Source organism: Oncorhynchus masou, chromosome 24 (genome assembly GCF_036934945.1).
Source record: "Oncorhynchus masou masou isolate Uvic2021 chromosome 24, UVic_Omas_1.1, whole genome shotgun sequence".
Taxonomy (NCBI): Eukaryota; Metazoa; Chordata; class Actinopteri; order Salmoniformes; family Salmonidae; genus Oncorhynchus; species Oncorhynchus masou.
This window is the reverse complement of record NC_088235.1, coordinates 53,728,322-53,754,767: the sequence shown is the minus strand read 5'-3', so window position 1 is coordinate 53,754,767 and position 26,446 is coordinate 53,728,322. Positions and strand designations below refer to the sequence as shown.

Sequence of the window (26,446 nt, the reverse complement as noted above, 5' to 3'; positions counted from 1 at the left end):
TCTGTACAGTAAATGATAGACAAAAGCGTGCGGATTTTAATACATTTGCAGATGTGGAGATACCTCTGCTTTTAATGCTTGACAGTTCAATTGTTTCCTAATGGGATTTTTGGTCTAAATGCTGAATAGGCTTAAATTACATTGCATCCAGGAAAACACACTGCCTCTTCACTAGATCATTAATGTCTACCTTTCATGTTGAATACTGTTTGTTTCCACAGTCAGTTTATCTTGATTAGATCAGACTATATAACCCAGATATTAACAAACCTCTCCTTCAGAAACACCATTGTAAATCTTTATGATATCATGAAAAAAACACCCTCTGATGTTGATCCTGTTTTTGCATAAAGGGTCCATGTTGCAGCCATGAATAAGCTCTTTAGTAAAAATCATAATTCTCTTTAATCCACCCCAAAGTGTCTTTGATGATGGGAATAAACACTAGGACTTTGTCAGGCCAATTGGGATGTTATTTTGTTTGCAAGGACACCATCTGAAACAGTCTCTATGTGTGTGTGTTGTGGTACTGTAGGGACCCACGGCCCCAGGTGTAGGCCCTGTGTGATTTAGATGATTCAGACTAGGACAAATAGAATTAGCCTGTTTAATGTGACGTCCTCCTCCCTACACCAGAGACACAGCTGGACGTGGGAGGGCATTAGGGATGTACTTTTAAACCCACGTGTCATTCCAATGTACTTTGATTTAAAAGATACAACGTTACGCCAATTAATAACGTTCCCTTTGAATGTGTTCATCTCTATCGAATTAGCATAAATTCTCTCCAATGTACACTGTCTACAGTTATAAACACTTTACCTAGAAAGTAATTTGTATAAGTGAGTTTTATTGTAAAGTTACAATATACATACTGACGTACATCCTTATTATACACTCTGACTATATTGATTCTGATGACTCTCAATATTAAGGGCTCATGGTGTGATATTCGCATTTCCTTCCTCAGGTAAAGAATGTGTTGGCCCAAGAGGGTTTCGGCCGACAGAAGAGAGGGTACAGAAGCATCGATGAAATTTATATCAAAATGACCGACCCCCTATTCAGCAAACAGTGGTATCTGGTGAGTAGTCATCATTCATCATTTCATATCAGCCTCAATTGTGTTCTTACCCACTGATCACTGATCCCAGACATATTCACTGCTGCTCCCCCTATGGAGATGTCTTTTCATTAGGCCAGTCAATATTGCCCATGCCATCTCATCTCCCCGTTCATGTCAGCCCACTCCCCCAATGTTTACCCTGAACTGGCAAGTATGACTTTCCTGTCTTCCGGAGCCAATGTGCCTTCCTTCATTCCACTTGTCAGATGAAACACTCCCCAGTAGGTTCCCAGCAAAGAACCATATCCATGACATTTGCTTTTCCCCCTCCATCTCATCCTCCACTCCTCATCTCTTCCTCCCTCTTCCTTCCCCTTATCTTCCTCCGTGTTGAGTAGTTTTATAATGACTCCTCGGCTGGGTGTCCTGCATCATGGCCTGTCCCCATATTGTTTGTGTGACAAATTAGATCAACACTGGCCAGGCTGATGGGACCCCCGGACTCGACCTGAATGTGGCTGAGGCTTGGGGACTGGGTTACACTGGGAGAGGCATCACCATAGCTATCATGGACGATGGTAGGTACCGGTGTAGGCTTTACAGTTGAAGTTGTATCACTATCTCAGTAGAGATCATCACTGGCAGTGTAGTTCTGGGCTGGAGTTAAATTCTTTACACCAGGGGTGTCAAACTCATTTTGCCCGGGGGCCACATTCGGTCTTCACCGAGTGCCGGATGGTTGAAAATTCAGTTATATTTCCTTACTGTCAAAATGTGCAATTAATAAAAGTCTTTGATGGTTTTTTGAATTTTTGATTAGCCCTCACTGTTGAGCTTTCTTTTCAGTGATTGCTAGCAAGCTGAACAGAGTGAAGAGAATGTATAATGTAAAGCAACTATAATTTCTACACAGTTTCGATTTGGTTTCAGTAATTAAATATAGATTGAGTTATTTTTTTATTTTGTCAATTCACCCACAGGCCATGGGCTGTATGTTTGATACCCCTGCTTTACACCCTTTAGCTCTTCAAGACCAGAGTTGGTAGCCATCGGTAACCATCGGTGGCTACTACATTGTATTTTGATTAGAAATAGCTTGAAAGGTCATATTCATCCACTTGTTATTGTGGTTAATTATAGTTCATTGTGACAAGGTATCTACATGTGGTTAATTAACTAATTACAGTGCCTTGCAAAAGTATTCATCCCCCTTGGTGTTTTTCCTATTTTGTTGCATTACAACCTGTCAATCTAAGTGTCACATGATCTCAGTATATATACACCTGTTCTGAAAAGCCCCCGAGTCTGCAACACCACTAAGCAAGGGGCACCACTAAGCAAGCGGCACCATGAAAAACAAGGAGCTCTCCAAACAAGTCTGGGACAAAGTTGTGGAGAAGTACAGATCAGGGTTGGGTTATAAAAAAATATCCAAAACTTTGAACATCCCACAGAGCACCATTAAATCCATTATTAAAAAATTGAAAGAATATGGCACCATAACAAACCTGCCAAGATAGAGCCGCCCAACAAAACTCACGGACCAGGCAAGGAGGGCATTAATCAGAGAGGCAACAAAGAGTCCAAAGATAACCCTGAAGGATCTGTAAAGCTCCACAGCGGAGATTGGAGTATCTGTCCATAGGACCACTTTACGCTGTACATGCCACACAGCTAGGCTTTACAGAAGAGTGGCCAAAAAAAGCCATTGCTTAATTAAAGAAAAAAGTTTTGCCTTGAAGAATTGGCAAAAATCCCAGTGGATAGATGTGCCAAGCTTATAGAGACATACTCCAAGACTTTGGGGGCTGAATAGTTATGCACGCTGAAGTTCTGTTTTTTTGTCTTTTATCTTGTTTTAGGCATGTGGTGATAAGTGACAGGCATGTTGTGTAAATCAAATGATACAATCCCCCCCAAAAATATATTTTAATTCCAGGTTGTAAGGCAATAAAATAGGAAAAATGCCAAGGGGGTGAATACCTTCGCAAGCCACTGTAACTTTTAAGTAAATGACATGTACAGCGTACATGTACAGACCAGCTCCCAATTTAAATGTAATAAGTACAATGTAAAATCAAAGTCACCATTTTCTGTTTCAGATTTTCTTATAAAAGTCCAAATCTCCCCTCAAGACCTGTATTCTTTTGAAGAAAAAAATTGGAGCATTACCTCATAAATTTCTGTTGAAATTATGTTACAGGGATCGATTATCTCCACCCAGATCTTGCATCAAACTACGTAAGTACTTGATGATTTCACAATATTCTCCAATAATTCCCTGTATTGCTGTTCTGAAATAAAATCTCGCTTTGAAGTGCCGTTTTTGGCTGGTCTGTTGTTGAGTGCCAATGACGGTGCCAGTGGCAGGTGTATTCCAAGTTTCCTTCATGGTTGGCAAGTCTCCTTGTGTCCTTTGAGGACAGGGAGACGGGCAGCCAGCCAACCAAGCTGTTTAATGTTAATGCGCTCAGCACTGTGGCAGGCGGGATGGCAAGCCGATCTGTCACTAGCACAGATAATGCCAGGGTAGCTAGTGCCGCATAATGTGGGGCTCCAACTTCAGAATACTGATAATAACACCTCAAAGAACTGTCAGTGTCGCTGGCCAGAAAGAGGGAAAAGAGGAAGGAGTAGAAGTAAGGAACTACATCTTTAAAGTGTATCTTAAATAACTCTCACCACGCTCACCTCCCCCCAGAAATGTCACTTGTCTTTTCCTAGTAGCTGTCATGATCATCATATGGAGGGGACCAAAGCGCAGCGTGGTGTGAATCCATTCTTTTATTGAATGACAAAGAACACTTAAACAAAACAAACGTGCCGTAATGATAACGAGTGCTGACACAGGCAACTACACATAGACAATAACCCACGAAATACCCAAAGAAGATGGCTGCCTAAATATGGTTCCCAATCAGAGACAACGATAAACATCTGCCTCTAATTGAGAACCAATCTAGGCAACCATAGGCCAACATAAACACCTAGATGAAAACAACCTCATAAATCTACAAAAATCCCTACACAGTACAAACACCCTAGAATAAGACAACACACATATCACCCACGTCACACCCTGACCTAAACAAAATAATAAAGAAAACAAAGAATACTAAGGTCAGGGCGTGACAGTAGCACTGACTTTGCTTATAAAAACCTTGTTGAGGGAAAATATAATTGATACGAGTGTGATATGTTGGTGTCTCTCCTAACTATTTTAAAGATGAATGCACTAATTGTAAATAACAATGGATAAGAGCATCGGCTAAATTACTAAAATGTAAATGTAAAAATGGAACTCACATTACAAAACATATTATTTAACACTGACTATTAACATTGCAGTACTAATGAACATCTCCGGGCTATGTACTCAACAAGCTCAGTGTGCAGTGTTAAATGGCCAAATTCTGAAATCCTGAAATGGCTGTTTTGCTTTGACTGATAGTGAGAGCTGTGATTCTTATCGTGTCAGATCTGAGCCAATGACAGAGGCTTTATAGCAGTCCATTGCTGATACAGGGAAACAGTTTCTTGTAAAACAGCACCATCCAATAATGTGTTCTCTTATAGAAACACAGTAATGAACAGCACTGAAAGGTTTGCTGCATAAGTGTAGTTGGACACACACACACACACACACACAAACACACACACACACACACACACACACACACACACACACACACACACACACACACACACACACACACACACACACACACACACACACACACACACACACACACACACACACACACACACACACACAGCCTTTCCTCCATACCATTTTATCTTTCTTTTCATATTGGAAAGATTTAGAGCTTCCGAAATGAGAAGGTGAGAGATGAGACTGCAAAAGAGAGGGAGGGAGGGAGGGAGAGAGAGGAAGGGAGAGAGATGAATGAATGTCAACCATTTTCTTTCACTCTGAGGATATTGGAAAAGCTTCAAACTGTCATAAACTTTGTGGTTCATGCATGATTCCTGTGTGTGTGTGCGCGCGCGCGTGTGTGTGTGTGTTTATTTCTTGCCTGAACGGGGATGAGTCTAAGCCGAAAAATAGCCGTGAGCTTGGCAGTCGGGTTGATGCTGGAGGAACATGCTCTACTCGGCTGATGGATCATGATGTGTAAGGATCTAAAACTAACTTAGCACAACACACTTCCTGTGTGTGTGTGTGTGTGTGTGGTGTATTTGTGTGATGTATATGCGCGCGCGTGTGTGTGTATGTGTTTGTATAGATCACTGTTTCCTGATCTTTTCATGCCTATCCTCTGCAGCAATAATTCCCCCAACTATCAGTAAAACTATAACGTATTGAATATGCCATTCATTATTCAATTGAGATTGAAATACATTTGTGTGTGTGTGCGTGTGTGTGTAAGAGGCTGATAAACTAATTTAGTGCATCTTCACTCTCTCCCAGGGCCGAAGTTGTTTTGATATAATTTCTACCTATTTCCTCGAAGCCTACAAACACTGCAATCAGTCAGTATTGAGTGGTCTTCATTGGTATGCGCAAGAGCGCACATTTATGTATGTGTGTGTGTGTTGTGTGCGTGTAGGGATGCCACATTCTATAACACCTTGTATGAAATTGTACTGTAAAATGTTGAAAATTATGATAATGCCCTTTTAGTGTAAAAGATGTTTGAAAAGACCGCCTGATATTTCAGCCCGTTTTGGTGGGATGGAGTTTTGGCCTGCCTGGTGAATTTGTTAAAACCTCTCTGGGCTATTGTATTTTGATGTCCGGATGAAAAGCGTGCCCAAAGTAAACTGCCTGTTACTCAGGCCCAGAAGCTAGGATATACATATAATTTGTATATTTGGATAGGAAACACTCTACAGTTTCTAAAACTGTTAAAATAATGTATGTGAGTATAACAGAACTGATAGGGCATGTGAAACCCCAAGGATAAACCATCCAAAAAATAAAACAATTCAGCCTACCACTATTTCCAATGGCTGTCATGTTATTATGAGGTGAAAACCTCACAGATTGCAGTTCTAGTGCTTCCACTAGATGTCAACAGTCTTTAGAAAGAGTCTCAGGCTTGTTTTTGGAAGAATTAGCTAGAATTGAGATTAATTTTGTATGCATTTTGAAGGAGGGAAACCAGTGGATTATTGATTAAAGCGCGTCAGCTAAACTGAGTTTTGGGGGATATAAAGAAGGACATTATTGAACAATAAGACCATTTGAAGAAAAAGATCTTCGTAGGTAAGGTGTTTATTTTATTGCTAATTCTGACTTTCGTGGCGCACCTGCCTGGTTGAAAAAATGTTTTTGATGCTTTTGTGTGCGGGGCGCTGTCCTCAGATAATCGCATGGTGTGTTTTCGCCGTAAAGCCTTTTTGAAATCTGACAGCGGCTGGATTAACAAGAACTTAAGTTTATTTTGATGTTTTACACTTGTGATTTTCATGAAAGTTAAATATGACTATATCTGTAATTTGAATTTTGCGATCTGCAATTTCACCGGATGTTGTAAAATCTATCCCGTTAACGGGATTTGATCCATAAGAGACTTTAATAGACCAATAAGAAAGAGAGTTCCAAATCTTTCTGCCTATAACAGCTATTTTTATATTTTCTCCTTCCCACTCAGACCACTCTCAGTCCTAGCAAGATTCTTGCTTGAGAAGTTTCTCTTTGCTAAGAATCACATTTTGTTTCCTTTTGACCATTTTAATTGAAAACAGTCACGGTAAGGTACTGAATTGTTACTCAGAAATGTGATATTAAGATAAACAAATGGCTACATTGGAGCTTTTAAAATTCGCTGCCTATTGAATGACAGTTAAATCTAAATCCAGTCAATGTAATTTCATGCCAGGTTCTTGCTCTGGATGGTGATACACTCGGTAAATAGGTAAGATTAGTAAATCTACCACCGTGGCAGTGCAGTTATTATAATATGAAAGGTGAATGGAGGGTGTTTACCATGCTAAGTTTTGAAGCTCGTTCACGAGCGCACAAATATAGTATGGCTCTGATTTATCAATGAAAACATGTATATGTTAAGTGCAACAGTTTGATAAACACAATAATTGGTTGGCAACGCAAATTCTAGAATCTCCACGTATGCCAGAATTAAGGAAGAAGGTTGATACAGTGTATTCGGAAAGTATTCAGACCTCTTGACTTTTTCCACATTTTGTTACATTACAGCCTTATTCTAAAATTGATTAAATCGTTTTTTCCCCCCACATCAGTCTACACATATTGCCCAATAATAAAAAAAATAAAAAAATAAAAAACAGATTTTTACACATATTTGCGAATTTGTTAAAAATAATAACTGAAATATCACATTTACATACATTTTCAGACCCTTTACTCAGTACTTTGTTGAAGCACCTTTGGCAGCGATTAAGGTAACGAGATTCTCCCATTCTTCTCTGCAGTTCTTCCCAAGCTCTGTCAGATTGGATGGGGAGCATCGTTACACAGCTATTCTCAGGTCTCTCCAGAGATATTCGATCAGGTTTCCACTCTGGCTGGGCCAGAGCTTTGTCTTGGCTGTGTTTTTAGGATCTCTCTGTACTTTGCTCCATTCATTTTTCTGTCAGTCCTGACTAGTGTCCCAGTCCCTGCTGCTGAAAAACATCCACACAGCATGATGCTGCCACCACTATGCTTCACCATAGGGATGGTGCCAGGTTTCCTCCAGACGTGTTGTTTGGCATTCCAGCCAAAGAGTTCAATCTTGGTTTCATCAGACCAAAACATCTTGTTTCTCATGGTCTGAGAGTCCTTTAGGTGCCTTTTGGCAAACTCCAAGCGGGCTGTCATTTGCCTTTTATGGAAGAGTGGCTTCCGTCTCACAACTCTACCATAAAAGCCTGATTGGTGGGGTGCTGTAGAGATGTTTGACCTTCTGAAAGGTTCTACCATCTCCACAAAGGAACTCTGGAGCTCTGTCAGAGTGACCATTGGGTTCTTGGTCACCTCCCTGACTAAGGCCCTTCTCCCCGGATTGCTCAGTGAGGAAGGGCGTCCAGCTCTAAGTAGAGTCTTAGTGGTTCCAAACTTCTTCCGTTTAAGAATGGTGGAGGCCAATGTGTTCTTGCGGATTTTTAATGCTGCAAAAAAATGTTGGTACCCTTCCCCAGATCTGTGCCTCGACACAATCCTGTCTCGAAGCTCTACAGACAATTCCTTCAACCTCATGGCTTGATTTTTGCTCTGGCATGCACTGTCAACTGTGGGACTTTATATAGAAAGGTGTGTGCCTTTCCAAATCATATCCAATCAGTTGAATTCACCTGAGAAAAATGGCAAAGGATCTGAATACATATGTAAATAATGTATTTCTGTTTTTTATTTTGTAATGCATTTTCAAAAATATCCTAAAAACTCTTCGCTTTGTTATTATATGCTATTGTGTGTAGATTGATGAGGAGAAATATTTATTCAATCAATTTTAGAATAAGGCTGTAACTTAAGAAAATGTGGAAAAGGTCAAGGGGTCTGAATACTTTACGAATGTACTCTACAGTATATGAGACCTCAGGGAACTTTGACAATGACACTCCATATTCAGAAGCTTCTGACCGTACAGCTCCTTTAGATTATTGTACTTTTTTTGTTCATAATGAGAATATAATACGTGGTACTCTGAGAGATGCATGAGAGCATTTCTAGTATATAGGTCATTTGAGGATGTGGTAGCCTACTATTTCAATACGGCAAGGGATTGAAGATCTAAGCAGTGCTGACATATCTCTTAGTCTCCAAAGTTGAGCTTGGAGACTTGTTCATCCCAATCTAACTTTTCGAACATTAAACCCTGTTTAAACCCTTTCATATGTTTTACAGCTCAGTAAGTATGATATTAAGTGTGAACAAAGGATGAGCCCAAACCATATCATGTTTGCCCTAACACCAGTTCCTTAAAACCAGTACCTAACGGCAGTATATAACACCAGCGCCCTACACCAGTACCTTCTTGTCCTATCATCGAGCCTCAGCCTCAACCCTCTCTGTATACAGAGGTATCAACCCCTCCAAACAATCTTACTCATACTACAGGCACAGTGCTGGAAGTCATTCTCTTCACCTTCTTACCTGCTCCACACGTCTGTAACCGAGGACACAACTCTTTAAAAACTCCCTGAGTCACGAACACCACCCATACAGATGACAAGCTACAAATCGAGAAATGAGGGGGAATGGTAATTAGAAAAGACAGGGTTTTGATTGGGACTGAGCTAAAGGAGAAAGGAAGATGAGAGCGAGGAGTGGAGAGTTATAAAGAGAGAGAGAGAGAGGAAAGAGAAAAACAGACTGTCAGAGAGAGAAAAAGGGGAAAGTGACAAGAGACTTGTTGAAGGTGGCTGTTTGAAAATGTTTGGGTTAGAAGAGTGGTATAAGAGGATGAGGAACAGGAAAGAAAGTGTGGCTTTCAGACAACAAGAGAGTTTGAGGGATACATTATTTGAAGATTGTTTCAAAATAGCAATCTCAAAGAGAAGCAGGTGCGATAGAAAAAGACGGAAAGGTGTAAAGAGAAAAATAGTTTTCAAGTCAAGAACAGATAGAGATTCCTGTAGTGGTTGGTGGATTTATAGATTTGTGGGTGTGTGCATGCCTTCGTGAGTGTGTGTGTGTGATTCTTTTGCAGAGCAGGCATTTGCTGATTATGTAGGCTGGATTGATGACTCTCCGACAGATGTGTGTATGTAATGCATCTGTTTTCTCCTGCTATTCCGCTGTTATTTCCACTCCTATTACTTTTGGACATGTGGAATTAAATCAACCTTTTAAGGTCCCACACAGTCATCTTATTTCCCACGTAAAAATAGTCTTTGCATTACCAAAATATAATCCATAATATTTGTACTCTATTAAAATGCTCAGAAATGACGAAATGTTAGCTTTTCTCTCATCTCTAACTATCAGGAAGTTTGAGAAAACAGGCTGAGTGAGCGGGGAGCTTGGGGATGGAAGAACAAAAACCATATAGTGACTATCAGGTGTGTTACAGAAAATATACCATTCACAACTCAATGCAGCCACAGTTGCATTATCTAAATGTTGGCTACCATATATGGAAAACAGAAAGGAAAATGCTGCCCATTGCTGCTCATGCTACAGGCATCCATTGGGTGCCACAAGGTTCAATTCTCGGGCCGACTCTTTTCTCTGTATATATCAATGATGTTGCTCTTGCTGCGGGCGATTCCCTGATCCACCTCTACGCAGACGACACCAATCTGTATACTTCCGGCCCTTCCTTGGACACTGTGCTATCTAACCTCCAAACGACCTTCAACGCCATACAACACTCATTCCGTGGCCTCCAACTGCTCTTAAACGCTAGTAAAACCAAATGCATGCTTTTCAACCGTTCTCTGCCTGCACCCGCACGCCCGACTAGCATCACCACCCTGGATGGTTCCGACCTAGAATATGTGGACATCTTTAAGTACCTAGGTGTCTGGCTAGACTGTAAACTCTCCTTCCAGACTTATATCAAACATCTCCAATCTAAAATCAAATCTAAAGTCGGCTTTCTATTCCGCAACAAAGCCTCCTTCACTCACGCCGCCAAACTTACCCTAGTAAAACTGACTATCCTACCGATCCTCGACTTCGGCGATGTCATCTACAAAATAGCTTCCAATACTCTACTCAGCAAATTGGATGCAGTTTATCACAGTGCCATCCGTTTTGTTACTAAAGCACTGGCTCCAGGTCATCTACAAGTCCATGCTAGGTAAGGTTCTGCCTTATCTCAATTCACTGGTCTCATGACGGCAACACCCACCCGTAGCACACGCTCCAGCAGGTGTATCTCACTGATCATCCCTAAAGCCAACACCTCATTTGGCTGCCTTTCGTTCCAGTTCTCTGCTGCCTGTGACTGTAACGAATTGCAAAAATCACTGAAATTGGAGACTTTTATCTCCCTCACCAACTTCAAACATCTGCTATCTGAGCAGCTAACCTATCGCTGCAGCTGTACATAGTCTATCGGTAAATAGCCCACCCTATTTACCTACCTCATCCCCATACTGTTTATATTTATTTACTTTTCTGCTCTTTTGCGCACCAGTATCTCTACCTGTACATGACCATCTGATCATGTATCACTCCAGTGTTAATCTGCAAAATTGTAATTATTCGCCTACCTCCTCATGCCTTTTGCACACAATGTATATAGACTCTCTTTTTTTCTTTTTTTTTCTACTGTGTTATTGACTTGTTAATTGTTTACTCCATGTGTAACTCTGTGTTGTCTGTTCACACTGCTATGCTTTATCTTGGCCAGGTCGCAGTTGTAAATGAGAACTTGTTCTCAACTAGCCTACCGGGATAAATATAGGTGAAATAAAAATAAAATAAAAATGAAGACCTAAGGGTCAAAATGTTGTTATAAATGAAATCCCCTGGGAGCATGAGCAGCAGTGTGCAGCGTTTTCCTTTCTATTCTCCATGAGTTTGCCTACAACTCCAGCACCTGCGGAAATTACCTGGATGTGTATATGTTCTTCAGCTTTTGTCTACCATATATGGCAATGGCTATTTGCATATAGGCCTACTGCAACTCTGAGTACGGACCTGTGTAGAGTACGGACCTGAGTCGTACCTTTTAATGCAATAGAATCTTCTCCAATGAGTTCTGCCTACAAGGAAACCTCTTGCACAGGTAGTTTTGCATACTAAGTATTGTATAGTTAGTTTTGTTTCGGTATGTTCCATTAACTAGCCTAATATTGCATTGATTCGAGCACAATTCCCACAGTAGAGCAAAACTTTGATAGTCTTATCTGAAGGGGAAAACTAGAAATCTGAGTGAAGTTCAATCTGCATGGGCTGATATTTCTTCTGTGCGGCATTCCAAGGGGAGATGGGCACCCGCGCATGCGCACAGCTTAGAGAGAACATAGATTCAGAGAGACAGCTACAACAAAAACATCAGTTCAGTCGTTAGTAAAGCAGACACATCACAGCAGTCTAGGTTGGGTCTGGACAAGACAAGACTAGATTAGAGAAGGTCATTGCACCTTTAAGGGATGGTCGGTACTTTTGTGTTAACGCTACTCGTTTCCCCCTCAATCTTCCTCCTATTGTGTCTTGTACTCTGCCTGATTTGAATGGTTTGTGTCCTGTCCTTTCAGAATGCAGAGGCCAGCTTTGACTTCAGCAGCAATGACCCATACCCATATCCCCGCTACACGAATGACTGGTTTAACAGGTAAAGACTAGCTGGCCAGCCCGTGTCCCTCCAAGGTTAACTGCCCAAAAGCAGTCATCAGCAGCATTGCATTTCTTGTGCCTGTTCAACAGTGCATGCCTAGCTGTCACTCAGGTTGTGACATTAGACATCTCAGTGTTGCCGCTGCTGAGTTGGTGCAGCTCAGGACTAGTTGGCTAATTAGCTTGTTGTTTATAAATAGCAGACTGTCTGTGGCAAAGCTTGCTGCAATTACCCTGTGCGAAGCCCACACAGGAATACTCACACAGACATACATACATGTAGACACATTATCAGACAGTTATTGTCATGCAAAATGGTAATTAACCGTTAATTATTAATATAAACATGTTTGGCATTTTCAGGCTTTCACACATACAAGCTGCATACAAGCAGCTGATGCACGCCTTTGGAACATCTACAATTAAAAAGTCTAATAAATGAATTAATATACACCATCACAATGAATCCATTGTCTATTTTAGTCAGGTCTAAAGAAACATTATGATTTGAAGAAAATGTATTTCAGAAGAACAGAATATTAGTTGGCTAATCTGTTATCTGGCTATGCTCTATGCCATAGGCTGTAGACGTGTTCATTTAGCTGACAAGATCATTTCTGTGACATTATTTTATATTTAATGATTTTATAGTAAGAAGAATATAATTGAACAATAGGTGGTCAAAGACATGATACACTGACGAGTAACCAATTCCCACTATGTTTTCCAACTTTATCCCCATTCCCCAATCTACCTGTGTGTTTCTGTATGTAGTCATGGAACAAGGTGTGCTGGTGAGGTGTCTGCAGCAGCCAACAACAACATCTGCGGAGTGGGAGTGGCCTACAACTCTAAGGTGGCAGGTATGTAGACTGCTCTAATACTGTGGTAAATAACAGCCGGCTTTGAAGTAAAAGTAATAGTGATCACAGTAATAAAAGTGGCAGTGAGAATAACAGTATTAGTAGTGCTGTGGTAGTGATAATAACAATACTAATGGCAGCTATACTCAAATAATAATTACTTCTCTCATTATTACCTACAATTGTGAAATGCATCTTATATTTATTAAGTATGCCGCACAGAATAATAATGGACACAGAAATGTTCCGGGTAGCCTCAGAGAATAACATCGATCTACACGCTGACTCGGTGAGTGAGTTTATAAGGAAGTGCATTGAAAATGTTGTACACACTGTGAATATTAAAACCTACCCTAACCAAAAATAATGGGTGTATTACAGCCTTCGTACAAAAGTAAAAGCGCAAACTACCGCATTTAACCATGGAAAGAGGACTGGGAATATTGCCGAATATAAACAGTATAGGTATTCCCTCCGCAAGGCAATCAAACAAGCGAAATGTCGGTATAGGGACAAAGTGGAGTCGCAATTCAACGGCTCAGTCACAAGAAGTATGTGGCAGGATTTACAGGCAATTACGGACTACAAAAAGGAGAATGTGGAAGTTTTAAGTTCCTCAGGGTACACTTCACAGACAAACTGAAATGGTCCACCCACACAGACAGTGTGGTGAAGAAGGCGCAACAGATGGTGAGGTCCGTACAGGTGCATAAAAGCTGGAACCGGGAGACTGAATAACAGCTTCTATCTCAAGGCCATCAGACTGCTAAACAGCAATACATTTGCATTGTCACCTAAAAACCTGACAAACTCTTACAGGTGCACAATTGAGAGCATTCTGTCAGGCTGTATCACCGCCTGGTACGTCAACTGCACCGCTCTCAACCGCGAGGCTCTCAAGAGGGTGGTGTGGTTTGCGCAACGCTTCACTAGGGGCACACAACCTGCCCTCCAGGACACCTACAGCACCTGATGCCACAGGAAGGCCAAAAAGATCATCAAGGACAAACCCCACCAGAGCCACTGCCTGTTCACCCCGCTACCATCCAGAAGGCGAGGTCCATATAGGGGGATCTAAGCTGGGACCGAAAGACTGAAAAACAGCTTATATTTCAAGGCCATCAGACTTCTAAACAGCAATCACTAACTCAGAGAGGCTGCTGCCTACATAGAGACTCACTATTCACTTTAAACAATACCACTTTAATAATTTTTAAATATCTTACTTACTCATCTCGTATGTATATGCTGTATCTTATACCATGTATTGCACCTTGCCTATGCCGCTCGGCTACTGCTCATCCATATAATTACATGTACATATTCTTATTCCATCCCTTTACTTAAATTTGTGTGTATTAGGTGGTTGTTGGTGTCACGCCCTGACCATAAAGAGCTGTTTATTCTCTACGTTGGATGGGGCGTGATAGTGACTAGGGTGGGTCATCTAGGTGATTAATGGTTTATGTTGGCCTGGTATGGTTCCCAATCAGAGACAGCTGATTATCGTTGTCTCTGATTGGGGATCATATTTAAGTAGCCATTTCCCCATTGTGATTTGTGGGATGTTGTCTACAGTAAGTTACATTTGTGCACACCAGTAGGCTCAGGTTTCATTTGGTATTTTGTTGTTTTTGTTCGGTGTTCATTTATTAAAGGAAAATGTACGCCTATCACGCTGCACCTAGGTCCACTCATTACGACGATTGTGACAGTTGGGGAATTGTTAAATTACTTGTTAGATATTATTGCACTGTCGGAACTAGAAGCACAAGCATTTCGCTACACTCGCCTTTGACATCTGCTAACCATGTGCATGTGACCAATAACATTTGATTTGATTCTACACAGACACTCCCCAGTATTGATCAGCTTGTGAACTCACAGCCAAATTATATCTTTGGTTTTATACAATTACTGTAAATGTGAGAATGCAGTTGCAGAAGCAAAATTACAACACTCGATATAGACAATTCCATTCTTACATTTCTCATTGAATTCTCCCTTTGATTTGGCTATGGAAGCAGCAATATAGAGGGCAAGAAAATAACTATTGTTGATTTGATTTATCCACTTGTCCAGAAACCTGACATCAGTTCAGTATGTCTGTGGCGGATGAAGCAGAATTAGTTGGGTAACATAGATAAATAAGATGTTTTATTGACATAATATGCTTATGTGAGATACTTGTCATTAGAATGTATCCCTTTGGACTGTAGTGTTGGCAGTTGCACTTTTCCCTTCTCAGCTAGGGCTTAGTCACTTGGGGCCCAGAGAGGGGAGAGGTCAGGCTTGTCCTTTACATGTCCCTGGTGCTATTTATTTTTATTTTTATTTTTTTCACCTTTATTTAACCAGGTAGGCAAGTTGAGAACAAGTTCTCATTTACAATTGCGACCTGGCCAGGATAAAGCAAAGCAGTTCGACACATACAACGACACAGAGTTACACATGGAGTAAAACAAACATACAGTCAATAATACAGTATAAACAAGTCTATATACGATGTGAGCAAATGAGGTGAGATAAGGGAGGTAAAGGCAAAAAAAGGCCATGGTGGCAAAGTAAATACAATAAAGCAAGTAAAACACTGGAATGGTAGATTTGCAATGGAAGAATGTGCAAAGTAGAAATAAAAAAAATAATGGGGCGCAAAGGAGCAAAATAAATAAATTAATTAAATACAGTAGGGAAAGAGGTAGTTTTTTGGGCTAAAATATAGGTGGACTATGTACAGGTGCAAGTAATCTGTGAGCTGCTCTGACAGTTGGTGCTTATAGCTAGTGAGGGAGATAAGTGTTTCCAGTTTCAGTGCTTTTTGTAGTTCGTTCCAGTCATTGGCAGCAGAGAACTGGAAGGAGAGGCGGCCAAAGAAAGAATTGGTTTTGGGGGTGACTAGAGAGATATACCTGCTGGAGCGTGTGCTCCAGGTGGGAGATGCTATGGTGACCAGCGAGCTGAGATAAGGGTGGACTTTACCTAGCAGGGTCTTGTAAATGACATGGAGCCAGTGGGTTTGGCAACGAGTATGAAGCGAGGGCCAGCCAACGAGAGCGTACAGGTCGCAATGGTGGGTAGTAGTGCTATGCAGAATATCAGAAAGGGAAGAGGACAGGATGGAACATTATCTTCATATGTGAATGTATCTGTTAAACCATGTGAAGGGATCACGTGATTAAGGGGGAACCAATTACTTGGCTCTAACAATGTCTGTGCGCAAGTCACTCCCCTCAGTGAGCTTGTCCAGGAGTGGGGTCAAGAGGGGTTTACTTGAGATGGGAGTATATAGAGTTGACAATTGAGTTATACCTTGGATGAGGTAATGTTTTGGTACTATGAAGTACAAGGAACGAGATTAGAACCTCATTTTAGAGACCAAACTGAGCGATAATTTATAGCGAATGCAATCTGGCTAAGGGATGCTCCTTTCTCAAGTAAAAGGCCCTTTGTGAAGAGTTCCTAAGATCTGTGGTTCGTCATGTAAGTTGAGAGGGGTATATATCTTTGCTATAAAAGATCTCAGTTGCCATTATGTTGGGACTCTCAACAATTCATTACAGATAGTGAATTGTTGAAAGTCACAGGGCTATGGTAAAGCTCATATTATTACAGATGAAGTTTAAGTATAACTCTGACTGGTGTGTAGTTTGTAACTCTCCTCATTTGGTAATTGCCACGACATGTCTCACTTTGTTTTGGGTGGAATTCAAATTTCCAATTGAGAGACTTCTTCAACAGTATGTTGTTAATAACCTCGAACTCATCAATTTCCATAGAGGTTGAAAGAAGTAAAGAAGCACCATAATGAAGGCTTTGATGTTGAGATTTCATTATGTTTACATAACTTTTTCTCCAAATAGGTGCATCAACGGTGGCTGAATATGTTTCATATATACAGTTTGTGTAAAGACTGGCCTAACATAAAGAGATGTAGGTTAAACTGTAGCACCAACACAAATTACCTAATTGCTAACTGGTATATTTTGTTATAAAGTACTTTCTCCAGTTTTTAAAGCAATAGTCAAGCCATACAAAATATATTTGGTCAACTGTGACTTAGCATTTTAATAATGTGTAACCAATGGCTTGACCGATTCATATGATAGACAATGTGTATCTTACACTACATGTCCCTCCCCACCCATCCTCTCCTCCTCCCCCAGGTATCCGTATGCTGGACCAACCCTTCATGACAGACATCATCGAGGCATCATCCATCAGCCATATGCCCCAGGTCATTGACATCTACAGTGCTAGTTGGGGTCCCACCGATGACGGCAAGACAGTAGATGGACCCAGAGAGCTCACTTTGCAAGCCATGGCTGATGGAGTCAACAAGGTACACACACACACACACACACACACACAAACACACACTGGGCTGACTGGAAATAGCAGGCTTATAGAGTACCTGTACTTGTCTTACTAGGGTAACGGTGTTCTTTGCAGAGGCATACGTTATATTAGACTCAAGACACAGAATAGGACAAAGAACAGCCACTAGACACACACAGTTAGTTAGCATACTGCCAGTGGCAATTAGCTGCTTGATGATTCACAATACCATGCAGGGGGGTGGTCTGATCTGCTCTGACCCTATCTCATCCAGTGTTGTTGAGGAGGTGCAAATTGTGCTCTAAGCATGGCTAAGATAAACACAACTAATCAAGCAGTATTCCACTCAGCCTTTCTCATGCTAATGATCACGTATGTAAACCATTACGTAGGCTAGGCACAATGCACGTTGTACAACAACAAAAATAGTACTTTCTTTTCCACCGACCTAAAATGAGAATAATTCAACTAGATTTTTTTCCATTAAACAGCCATTCATGTTTTTTGTTATTCTCTTCAACAGCTGGGGAACACTTGTCACCCCCGCCCCGGTACAATCACTTCACTCTAAACAAGACACTTACTTTGCATCTTGAGCGAGGTGGCTTCGTTTTGCATATTGACATGGATAATGGAAATAAATCACATGGATGGAACATTCTGGAAGCGGTACTAGATACATAAGAGTGCTTAATTTTGGGAGCGCTGGAGACAATAGCCGTGCACATATGTAATCTCACTATATTTCAAATTTTGCAATTCGTAACATTTGTTACATACAGTTGAAGTTGGAAGATTACATACACCTTAGCCAAAATACATTGAAACCAAGTTTTTTTTTTTTTTTTTACAATTCCTGACATTTAATCCCAGTAAAAATGCCCTGTTTTAGGTCAGTTAGGATCAGCACTTTATTTTAAGAATGTGAAGTATCAGAATAATAGTAGAGAGAATGAGTTATTTCAGCTTTTATTTCATTAATCACATTCCCAGTGGGTCAGAAGTTTACATACACTCAATTAGTATGGGTCAAACGTTTCAGGTGACCTTCCACAAGCTTCCCACAATAAATTGGGTGAATTTTGGCCCTTTCCCCCTGACAGAGCTGTTGTAACTGAGTCAGGTTTGTAGGCAGAGTTTGCTCGCACAAGTTTTTTCAGTTCTGTCCACAAATGTTCTATAGGATTGAGGTCAGGGCTTTGTGATGGCCACTACAAAACCAATACCTTGACTTTGTTGTCTTTAAGCCATTTTGCCACAACTTTGGAAGTATGCTTGGGGTCATTGTCCATTTGGAAGGCCCATTTACGACCAAGCTTTAACTTCCTCTATTGAGATGTTGCTTCAGTATATCCACATTATTTTCAACCCTCATGATGCCATCTATTTTGTGAAGTGCACCAGTCCCTAATGCAGCAAAGCTTCCCCACAACATGATGCTTCCACCCCTGTGCTTCACGGTTGGGATGGTCTTCTTCGGTTTGCAAGCTCCCCCTTTTTGCTCCAAACATAACGATGGTCATTATGGCCAAACTGTTCTGTTTTTGATTCATGAGACCAGAGGACATTTCTCCAAAACGTATGATCTTTGTCACCACCGTAGTCTAGCTTTTTTATGGCAGTTTTGGAGCAGTGGCTTCTTCCTTGCTGAGCGGCCTTTCAGGTTATGTCAATATAGGACTCATTTTTACTGTGGATATAGATACCTTTGTACCTGTTTCTTCAAGCATCTTCACGGTTCTTTGCTATTGTTCTGGGAGACAGAACGCGTCTCCTTCCTGATCGTTTTGACAGCTGCGTGGTCCCATGGTGTTTATACTTGCATACTATTGTTTGTACAGATGAACGTGGTACCTTCAGGCATTTTGAAATTGCTGGCAATGATGAAGCAGGCTTGTGGAGGTCTACAATTTGTTTTCTGAGGTCTTGGTTGATTTATTTTGATTTTCCCAGGATTTCAAGCAAAGAGTCACTGAGTTTGAAGGTAGGCCTTGAAATAGTTTTATTAATCTGTATTTTACCTTGTAACTGATTGCTTATAGAAAGAGAGAAGTAATAACACATTTTTTACGATGACTGTCTACTGGAGAACAGTGTGATGACTGCCTTGTTCATGGGCAGAACAACATATTTTTACCTTGTCAGCTCAGTGATTTGAGTTACTGGCCCAACGCTCTAACCACTAGTCTACCTACCGCCCCAGCACTACTACCAATGTACTGCTTTCACTACAGATGTTGGATCTTAATTTGAGCTAGTTTGCTACATTAGGAAAATAAACCTGCAGCAACTGGAAATGTGAATTGTTATCTGGATTATAATTAATTATTTCTTTGTAGGTGTTGATACATTTTTCGTAAATAAAAATCAAGTCTGAAATGTATAAGTGGAAATTAAACTTTAGAAGCCTTTTTAAACCTCATATACACTATACATTTTATATTTCCTACATCTGTACCACTTCCACTGCTTCTACCCCTATAACACATCCTGAAGCCAGTTGATGTGTTGTCTTGTAGGGCCGAGGAGGGAAAGGCAGTATCTACGTATGGGCCTCTGGAGACGGTGGTAGCTATGATGACTGTAACTGCGATGGTTACGCCTCCAGCATGTGGACCATCTCCATCAACTCAGCCATCAACGACGGCCGCACGGCCCTGTATGACGAGAGCTGCTCCTCCACCCTCGCATCCACCTTCAGTAACGGACGCAAGAGGAACCCTGAGGCTGGCGTGGTGAGTGTGTGAGAAAGGGTGTGAAAAAAAGAGAGAGAGGGAGTGGTTGACCAAGTTCATCTCATTGCTATCCTCAGGCTGAGTACTTTGAGTACACTGAGTGCATATATCTGCCATCAGAGTAGAGGACTGGGACAATGACATAGCAGAGAGAGATGGACTATAACCTTCTGCTTGGTTGTTATATCTGCATTTATCTGGATTTATATTATCTCCACGTGCAGAGTTATCACAAGACAATGTATGAATCATCTGTGCCATAGGGGGCGGAAGGGAGGGAGAGAGGGATGAGATAGGCCCTAAATTGACACATCACTATGGCAAACTATTTGACCTTGGTTACTGATCAAAACCTTGACAAAGTACAAGCTCAGTGAGCACATCCTTGCCATTGAGAAGGGTAGACACAGGAAAAACTGGCTCCCTGTTGAGGAAAGGCTGTGCAACCACAGCACCACAGCAGAACCCAAGACAGAGCTGCATTTCCTGACACAATTTAAAAAATATAAAGAGAGTGTAATTTACACAAATTTGAAAGACTTACTAAAGGATTCAAAGACCTCTCTGATGAGAATAGTTTACGCGTCCTGTTGAGGGAGGACGCAGAGAGCTGTTGGTTGGCAAAGCACTACATTGCTACCTGCCATAAAATGAGGGACAGTGTCTGACAGACCAACCAACCTGCACATGTCCTCTATGTTATTGTTACTGCTCAATGTATGGTTATTTTGACCCTTGATTATTGTTGTTACTCATTGTCAATGGGACAATCTTGATTATTACGATTTTAATTATGTTAATATTGTAAATGTTTCACTTAATCTCCAAAGTACGCTTTGGCAATACAGTGGCTTGAGAAAGTATTCACCCCCCTTGAAATTTTTCCTATTTTGTTGCCTTACAAACTGGAATTAAAATGTTTTTGGGGGTGTTTGTATCAGTTGGTTTACGCAACATGCCTACCACTTTGAAGATGCAAAATATTATTTATTGTGAAACAAACAAGAAATAAGACAACAAAACAGAAAACCTGAGCGTGCATAACTATTCACTTCCCCCAAGGTCAACACTTTGTAGAGCTACCTTTTGCAGCAATTTCAGCTGCAAGTCTCTTGGGGTGTCTCTATAAGCTTGTCAAATCTAGCCACAGGGATATTTGCCCATTCTTCAAGGCAAAACTGCTCCAGTTCCTTCAAGTTAGATGGGTTCCGCTGGTGTACAGCAATCTTTAAGCCATACTACAGATTCTCAATTGGATTGAGGTCTGGTCTTTGACTAGGCCATTCCAAGACATTTAAATGTTTCCCCTTAAACCACTTGTGTTGCTTTAGCATTATGCTTAGGGTCATTGTCCTGCTGGAAGGTGAACCTCCAACCCCAGTCTCAAATCTCTGGAACACTGAAACAGGTTTCCCTCAAGAGGCTTCCTGTATTTAGCGTCATCCATCATTCCTTCAAATCTGACCAGTTTCCCAGTCCCTGCCAATGAAAAACATCCCCACAGCATGATGCTGCCACCACCCTGATGATGTTCTCTTATTACAGACATAGTGTTTTCCTTGATGGCCAAAATGCTCAATATTTGTCTCATCTGACCAGAGTAGCTTCTTGTTTTGGGAGTCTTCCACATGCCTTTTGGTGAACACCAAACGTGTTTGCAAATTTTTTTCTTTAAGCAATGGCTTTTTTCTGGCCATTCTTCCGTAAATCCCAGCTCTATGGCGTGTACGGCTTAAAGTGGTCATATGGAGCTTTGCAGCTCCTTCAGGGTTATCTTTGGTCTCTTTGTTGCCTCTCTGATTAATTCCCTCCTTGCCTGGTCCGTGAGTTTTGGTGGCCGGTGCTCAGTGGGATTTTCAAAGTTTCAGATATTTTTTTATAACCCAATCCTGATCTGTACTTCTCCACAACTTTGTCCCTGACCTGTTTGGAGAGCTCCTTGGTCTTCATGGTGCCACTTGCTTGGTGTTTATACACGTGTCATCAATGGGTGTGGCTGAAATCGTTGAATCCACTAATTTGAAGGAGTGTCTACATGCTTTTGTATATATAGTGTATATGAGAACCGTATTTGACAGCACTGTTTGTGTTTTGACTTGCACCAGAAAGCCATGACGGTTGAGAGAGCCAAGGATTCCCTCATGGGCTTCTTCCTCTCTTACTAATTGGATAAGATCTCTGATTATCTGGAATTAAACTACACATCTGAATCAAATGTTTACTGAATAATTTGCATTCTTGAAGTATATTCTTCTCCACCTTCCTCTCCTCTCCTCGAATGTTGTTAGCTCACTAATATGACTACAGTCTTCGTCTTCCATCATTGTGTTATGGTAGGCCACCACGGACCTGTATGGAAACTGCACCCTGCGCCACTCTGGAACATCAGCAGCAGCTCCTGAAGCAGCCGGAGTGTTTGCCTTGGCGTTAGAGGCCAAGTATGCATGCACGCACACACACACACACACACACACACACATATACACACACACCACGCCCATGGACTAATGCTGCCACTTAAATATTTATACAGTCATTACCGGTCAGTGTCTGAAAAACTTACACAGAATATGGCTTTTGCTGTTCTCACTATATTAACATGGATGAGATGTTTTGAATAAAGCAGCTCCACAGTGACTGAAACCATGAATGTCTCATTACAAACTACCTATTCCTTTCTCTGTCTTTCTCTCCCAGAGTTAAATTCAAGTTCAAATTTCTATCTCTCTCACTTTCTCCCTCTCCTCATCAGGGCCTTTCTTCTTCTTATCTCCCTCAATTGCTCTCCTCCTCTTCAGACCACTTCATATCTTCTCTCTTCATTGAATCACTTATTTACCAAACCTGCAATTAGGCCCACAGACTTACGCCATGTAAAAGAGTGTTGTCTCGCCCAGTTTTTACTCTGTGTTCGTGCCAGAGATACAAATAATGTTTGGCCTGCCTGGTGTTCTTTATACCTCATTACATGGCAGAAAATTAAAACATTTTATATTGAAGACTGCGCTCAAAGCGCACATTCATATTTTATTAATTCCCGAAAGGCACATATACATGAAACAGAGCGACTCAGCACAAGCTGGTGATGTAAGATGCTGGAGTGTTCTCCCAGCAATTCCATCCGGGACGCGTAAGTCACGTTGTTGACAAGTAAACCAGAGGAATACCTCAGCCCAGCTCTATGGTGATAAAATCCAGAATAATAATGCATAGTTTTGTTTTGGGGATCTATTATGTTCAACAAAGATTAGCACTATGTCAATAGCGATAATTTGAAATTTCAAACATCATGAATTCATAGCCGATGTGAAAACTTTTAATTTCGTCCTTATGGTCGCAAACATTTTAAACTTATACTAGGGAAGGCAATTGGCACATTTGATCTGAACAATATAATACAATATATTTGACTTGATAGTTACTGTAGACACTGTGGGAGCATGTAGGGTGGAGTCCTGCCACTGACCATAGCTAGGCCAGGCTCCAGGATACAGTGTCTCCAGGATACAGGGATAAGGTCCTAAAACAATATAAATGTAGAATGTTCAGAATATACTATCTTAAGTACATGAAGCAACAGAATTTTTAGAAAGGTTTCACCTACTCTCCCAATAAGTTTAGTCTTTTTTACATACACTCTTAAAAATAAAGGTTTTAAGTTAGAACCATATGAGTTTTCTGGCTCCACAAAGAACCTTATGTGGGCCAGATCTTCCAAGAACATTTCTTCAATAAAGCAAACCTTAATAAAGCAAATCGGAGGAAAACGCTACCGAATTTTTATCAACACATCGTCTGCGCTACTCACTCATCAAGAATTCTTGACCTTTGCTACTTTCCCTTCTGGGAAGGCTACAAGGCCCTTCCCCACCCTCCCTTCGGCAAATAAGATCAAGCCTCCATTCTGCTCCTCCCTTCCAATAGGCAGGAACTTAAACAGGTAGTACTCGTGGTAAGGCCTTTTCATCTGAATCTACGCTTCAAGATCGTTTTGTTCATGCGTACTGGAATATTTGTTACATCTGAGAATAACATTGACGTCGTATACACTGACTCTGTGATTGAATTCATCAGGAAATGTAGAGACAATGGTGTACTCACTGTGACAATTAGAACTCACCCAAACCAGAAAATGTGGCTCGATAGCAGCATTTGTGCAAACCCCCGAACTTAACCATGGCAAGGTGACTGGGAACATGGACAAGCACAAACAATCCAGCTATGCCCTACATAAGGCAATCATACAGGCTAAACATCAATGTAGAGCTGCAATCCAGAGGTTCAGACATGAGACATATGTGGCAGGGAATCCAGACAATCATGGATTATAAAGGGAAAACAAGCTGAATAGCGGACACCAATGCCTTGCTCCCGGACAAGCTAAACACCTTCTTCACCCGCTTCAAGGAAAACACAGTGCTGCCTAGGCGGGCAAATGGCGTTCACAAGAACTATGAGCTCTCATTCTCCATGGTCAAAGTGAGTAAGAAATTTAAGTGTGTTAACCCTCACAAAGCTGCCGGCCCAGACGGCATCCGAAGCTGTATCCTCAGAGCATGTGCAGAGTGTGTACTGACATTTTCAATCTCTACCTATCCCAATCTGTTGTCCCCACTTGCTTCAAGATGTCCACCATTATTCAGGTACCCAATAAAGTAAAGGTAACTAAACTAAATGTGCTCAGCCACCTCCTGTACTCCCTGTTCGCATAACAGTTGTAGGCCTGATTACCAACAACGATGAGACAGCCTACAGGGAGGAGGTGAGGGCCCTAGCGGAGTGGTGCCAAGAAAATAATCTCTTCTCAATGTCAACAAAATGAAGGAGGTGAATATGAACTTCAATAGACAGCAGATGGAGCACACTCCCATCCAAATTGATGGGAGACTGAAAAGCTTCAAGTTCCTCGGCATGCACATCACTGACAAATTGAAATGGTCCATCCAAGTGTGGTGAAGAAAGGGCATCAGCGCCTCATCAACCTCAGGAGGTTGAAGGAATTCAGCTTGGTCTCTAAGACCCTCATGAACTTCTACAGATGCAACATTGAGAGCATCCTGCTGGGCTGCATCACTGCCTGGTACGGCAACTGCACCATCCGAAATCGCAGGGCCCTCCAGTGGGTGGTGTGTTCAGCCCAACACATTACTGGGTGCAGACTGTCTTACCTCCACTACATCAACCGCTGTCACAGGAAGGCCAAGAAGATCATCAAGGACCTCTGCCACTTGAGACACGTTCTGTTCACCCCGCTACCATCTAGAAGGCAAAGAGAGTACAGGTGCATCAATGCTGGGACAGAGAGACTGAAAAACAACGTCTATCTCCAGGCCATCAGACTGTTAAATAATCATCACTAGTCTCCACCCAGTAGACTGCCCTGAACATTAGTCACTGTTACTAGCCGGCTACCACCTGGTACTCAACCCTGCATGTTAGAGACTGCTGCCCTATGTACATAGTCATTGAACACTGTTCACTATAATTATGTTTACATACTGTTTTACCCACTTGTTAGAGGAATTCTAAATTCCTATATGTTTTGTAGCCAAAACCAAATTCACACTCTATTTCATAATAAGTTGTAAGTTTATCATTTTTGCATGAAATAGATCGAGACCAGTCTTAAAAACAAGTTCAGCATTTATTATTGATGAGTACTGACCCAAAATACAAAGAACATTACATTTTGAAGAGAAGATAAAAATGATGTCATCAGTTCTCACACTCTCTCCGATCCACACAATAGCTCAGTGTCTTCAGGTCTGGAGATTGTCTCCTACTCCCCTCATAAAGCAAACATTCCAATCTGTCTAAAAGACATTTTCTCCTCCATTAATGGAACATCAAAGAACATTCTTATCTGTCTAAAGAAATATGCCCTCATTCTCCCTTAAACCTGCAAGGTACAGACAATTAATTTGTTTTACCTACATTTTCGGTCCTAGTTTAACCAAAAATCCATACATTTCATACCATAACATAATAGTATTAAAACTTAATGGTTCTAATAAAAATGTATACATAATTAATCATTTCAACTATAATTTCCTCCAACACCACTTCATACAGTGCCGTCGGAAACTATTAGGACCCCTTGCCATTACCCCCTTAATGACAAAGCAAAAACAGGTTTTTAGAGAAAAAAATAGTCTGAAATTGTCCATTTAAATACAGTGGGGCAAAAAAAGTATTTAGTCAGCCACCAATTGTGCAAGTTCTTCCACTTAAA

At 41.1% G+C, this 26,446-nt stretch overlaps 1 protein-coding gene across 1 annotated transcript in view; it reads left to right on the top strand.

Moving 5' to 3' along the window:
- LOC135512328 (neuroendocrine convertase 2-like) overlaps window positions 1-26,446 on the top strand; it is a 78,047-nt gene that overhangs the window by 30,477 nt on the left and 21,124 nt on the right. The window contains exons 3-10 of the mRNA XM_064934249.1: window positions 971-1,084; window positions 1,536-1,644; window positions 3,270-3,307; window positions 12,203-12,279; window positions 13,056-13,144; window positions 17,308-17,483; window positions 19,999-20,214; window positions 22,552-22,652. Of these exons, the coding sequence (XP_064790321.1) occupies window positions 971-1,084; window positions 1,536-1,644; window positions 3,270-3,307; window positions 12,203-12,279; window positions 13,056-13,144; window positions 17,308-17,483; window positions 19,999-20,214; window positions 22,552-22,652 (920 nt within the window). The remainder of the gene's footprint in view (window positions 1-970; window positions 1,085-1,535; window positions 1,645-3,269; window positions 3,308-12,202; window positions 12,280-13,055; window positions 13,145-17,307; window positions 17,484-19,998; window positions 20,215-22,551; window positions 22,653-26,446) is intronic.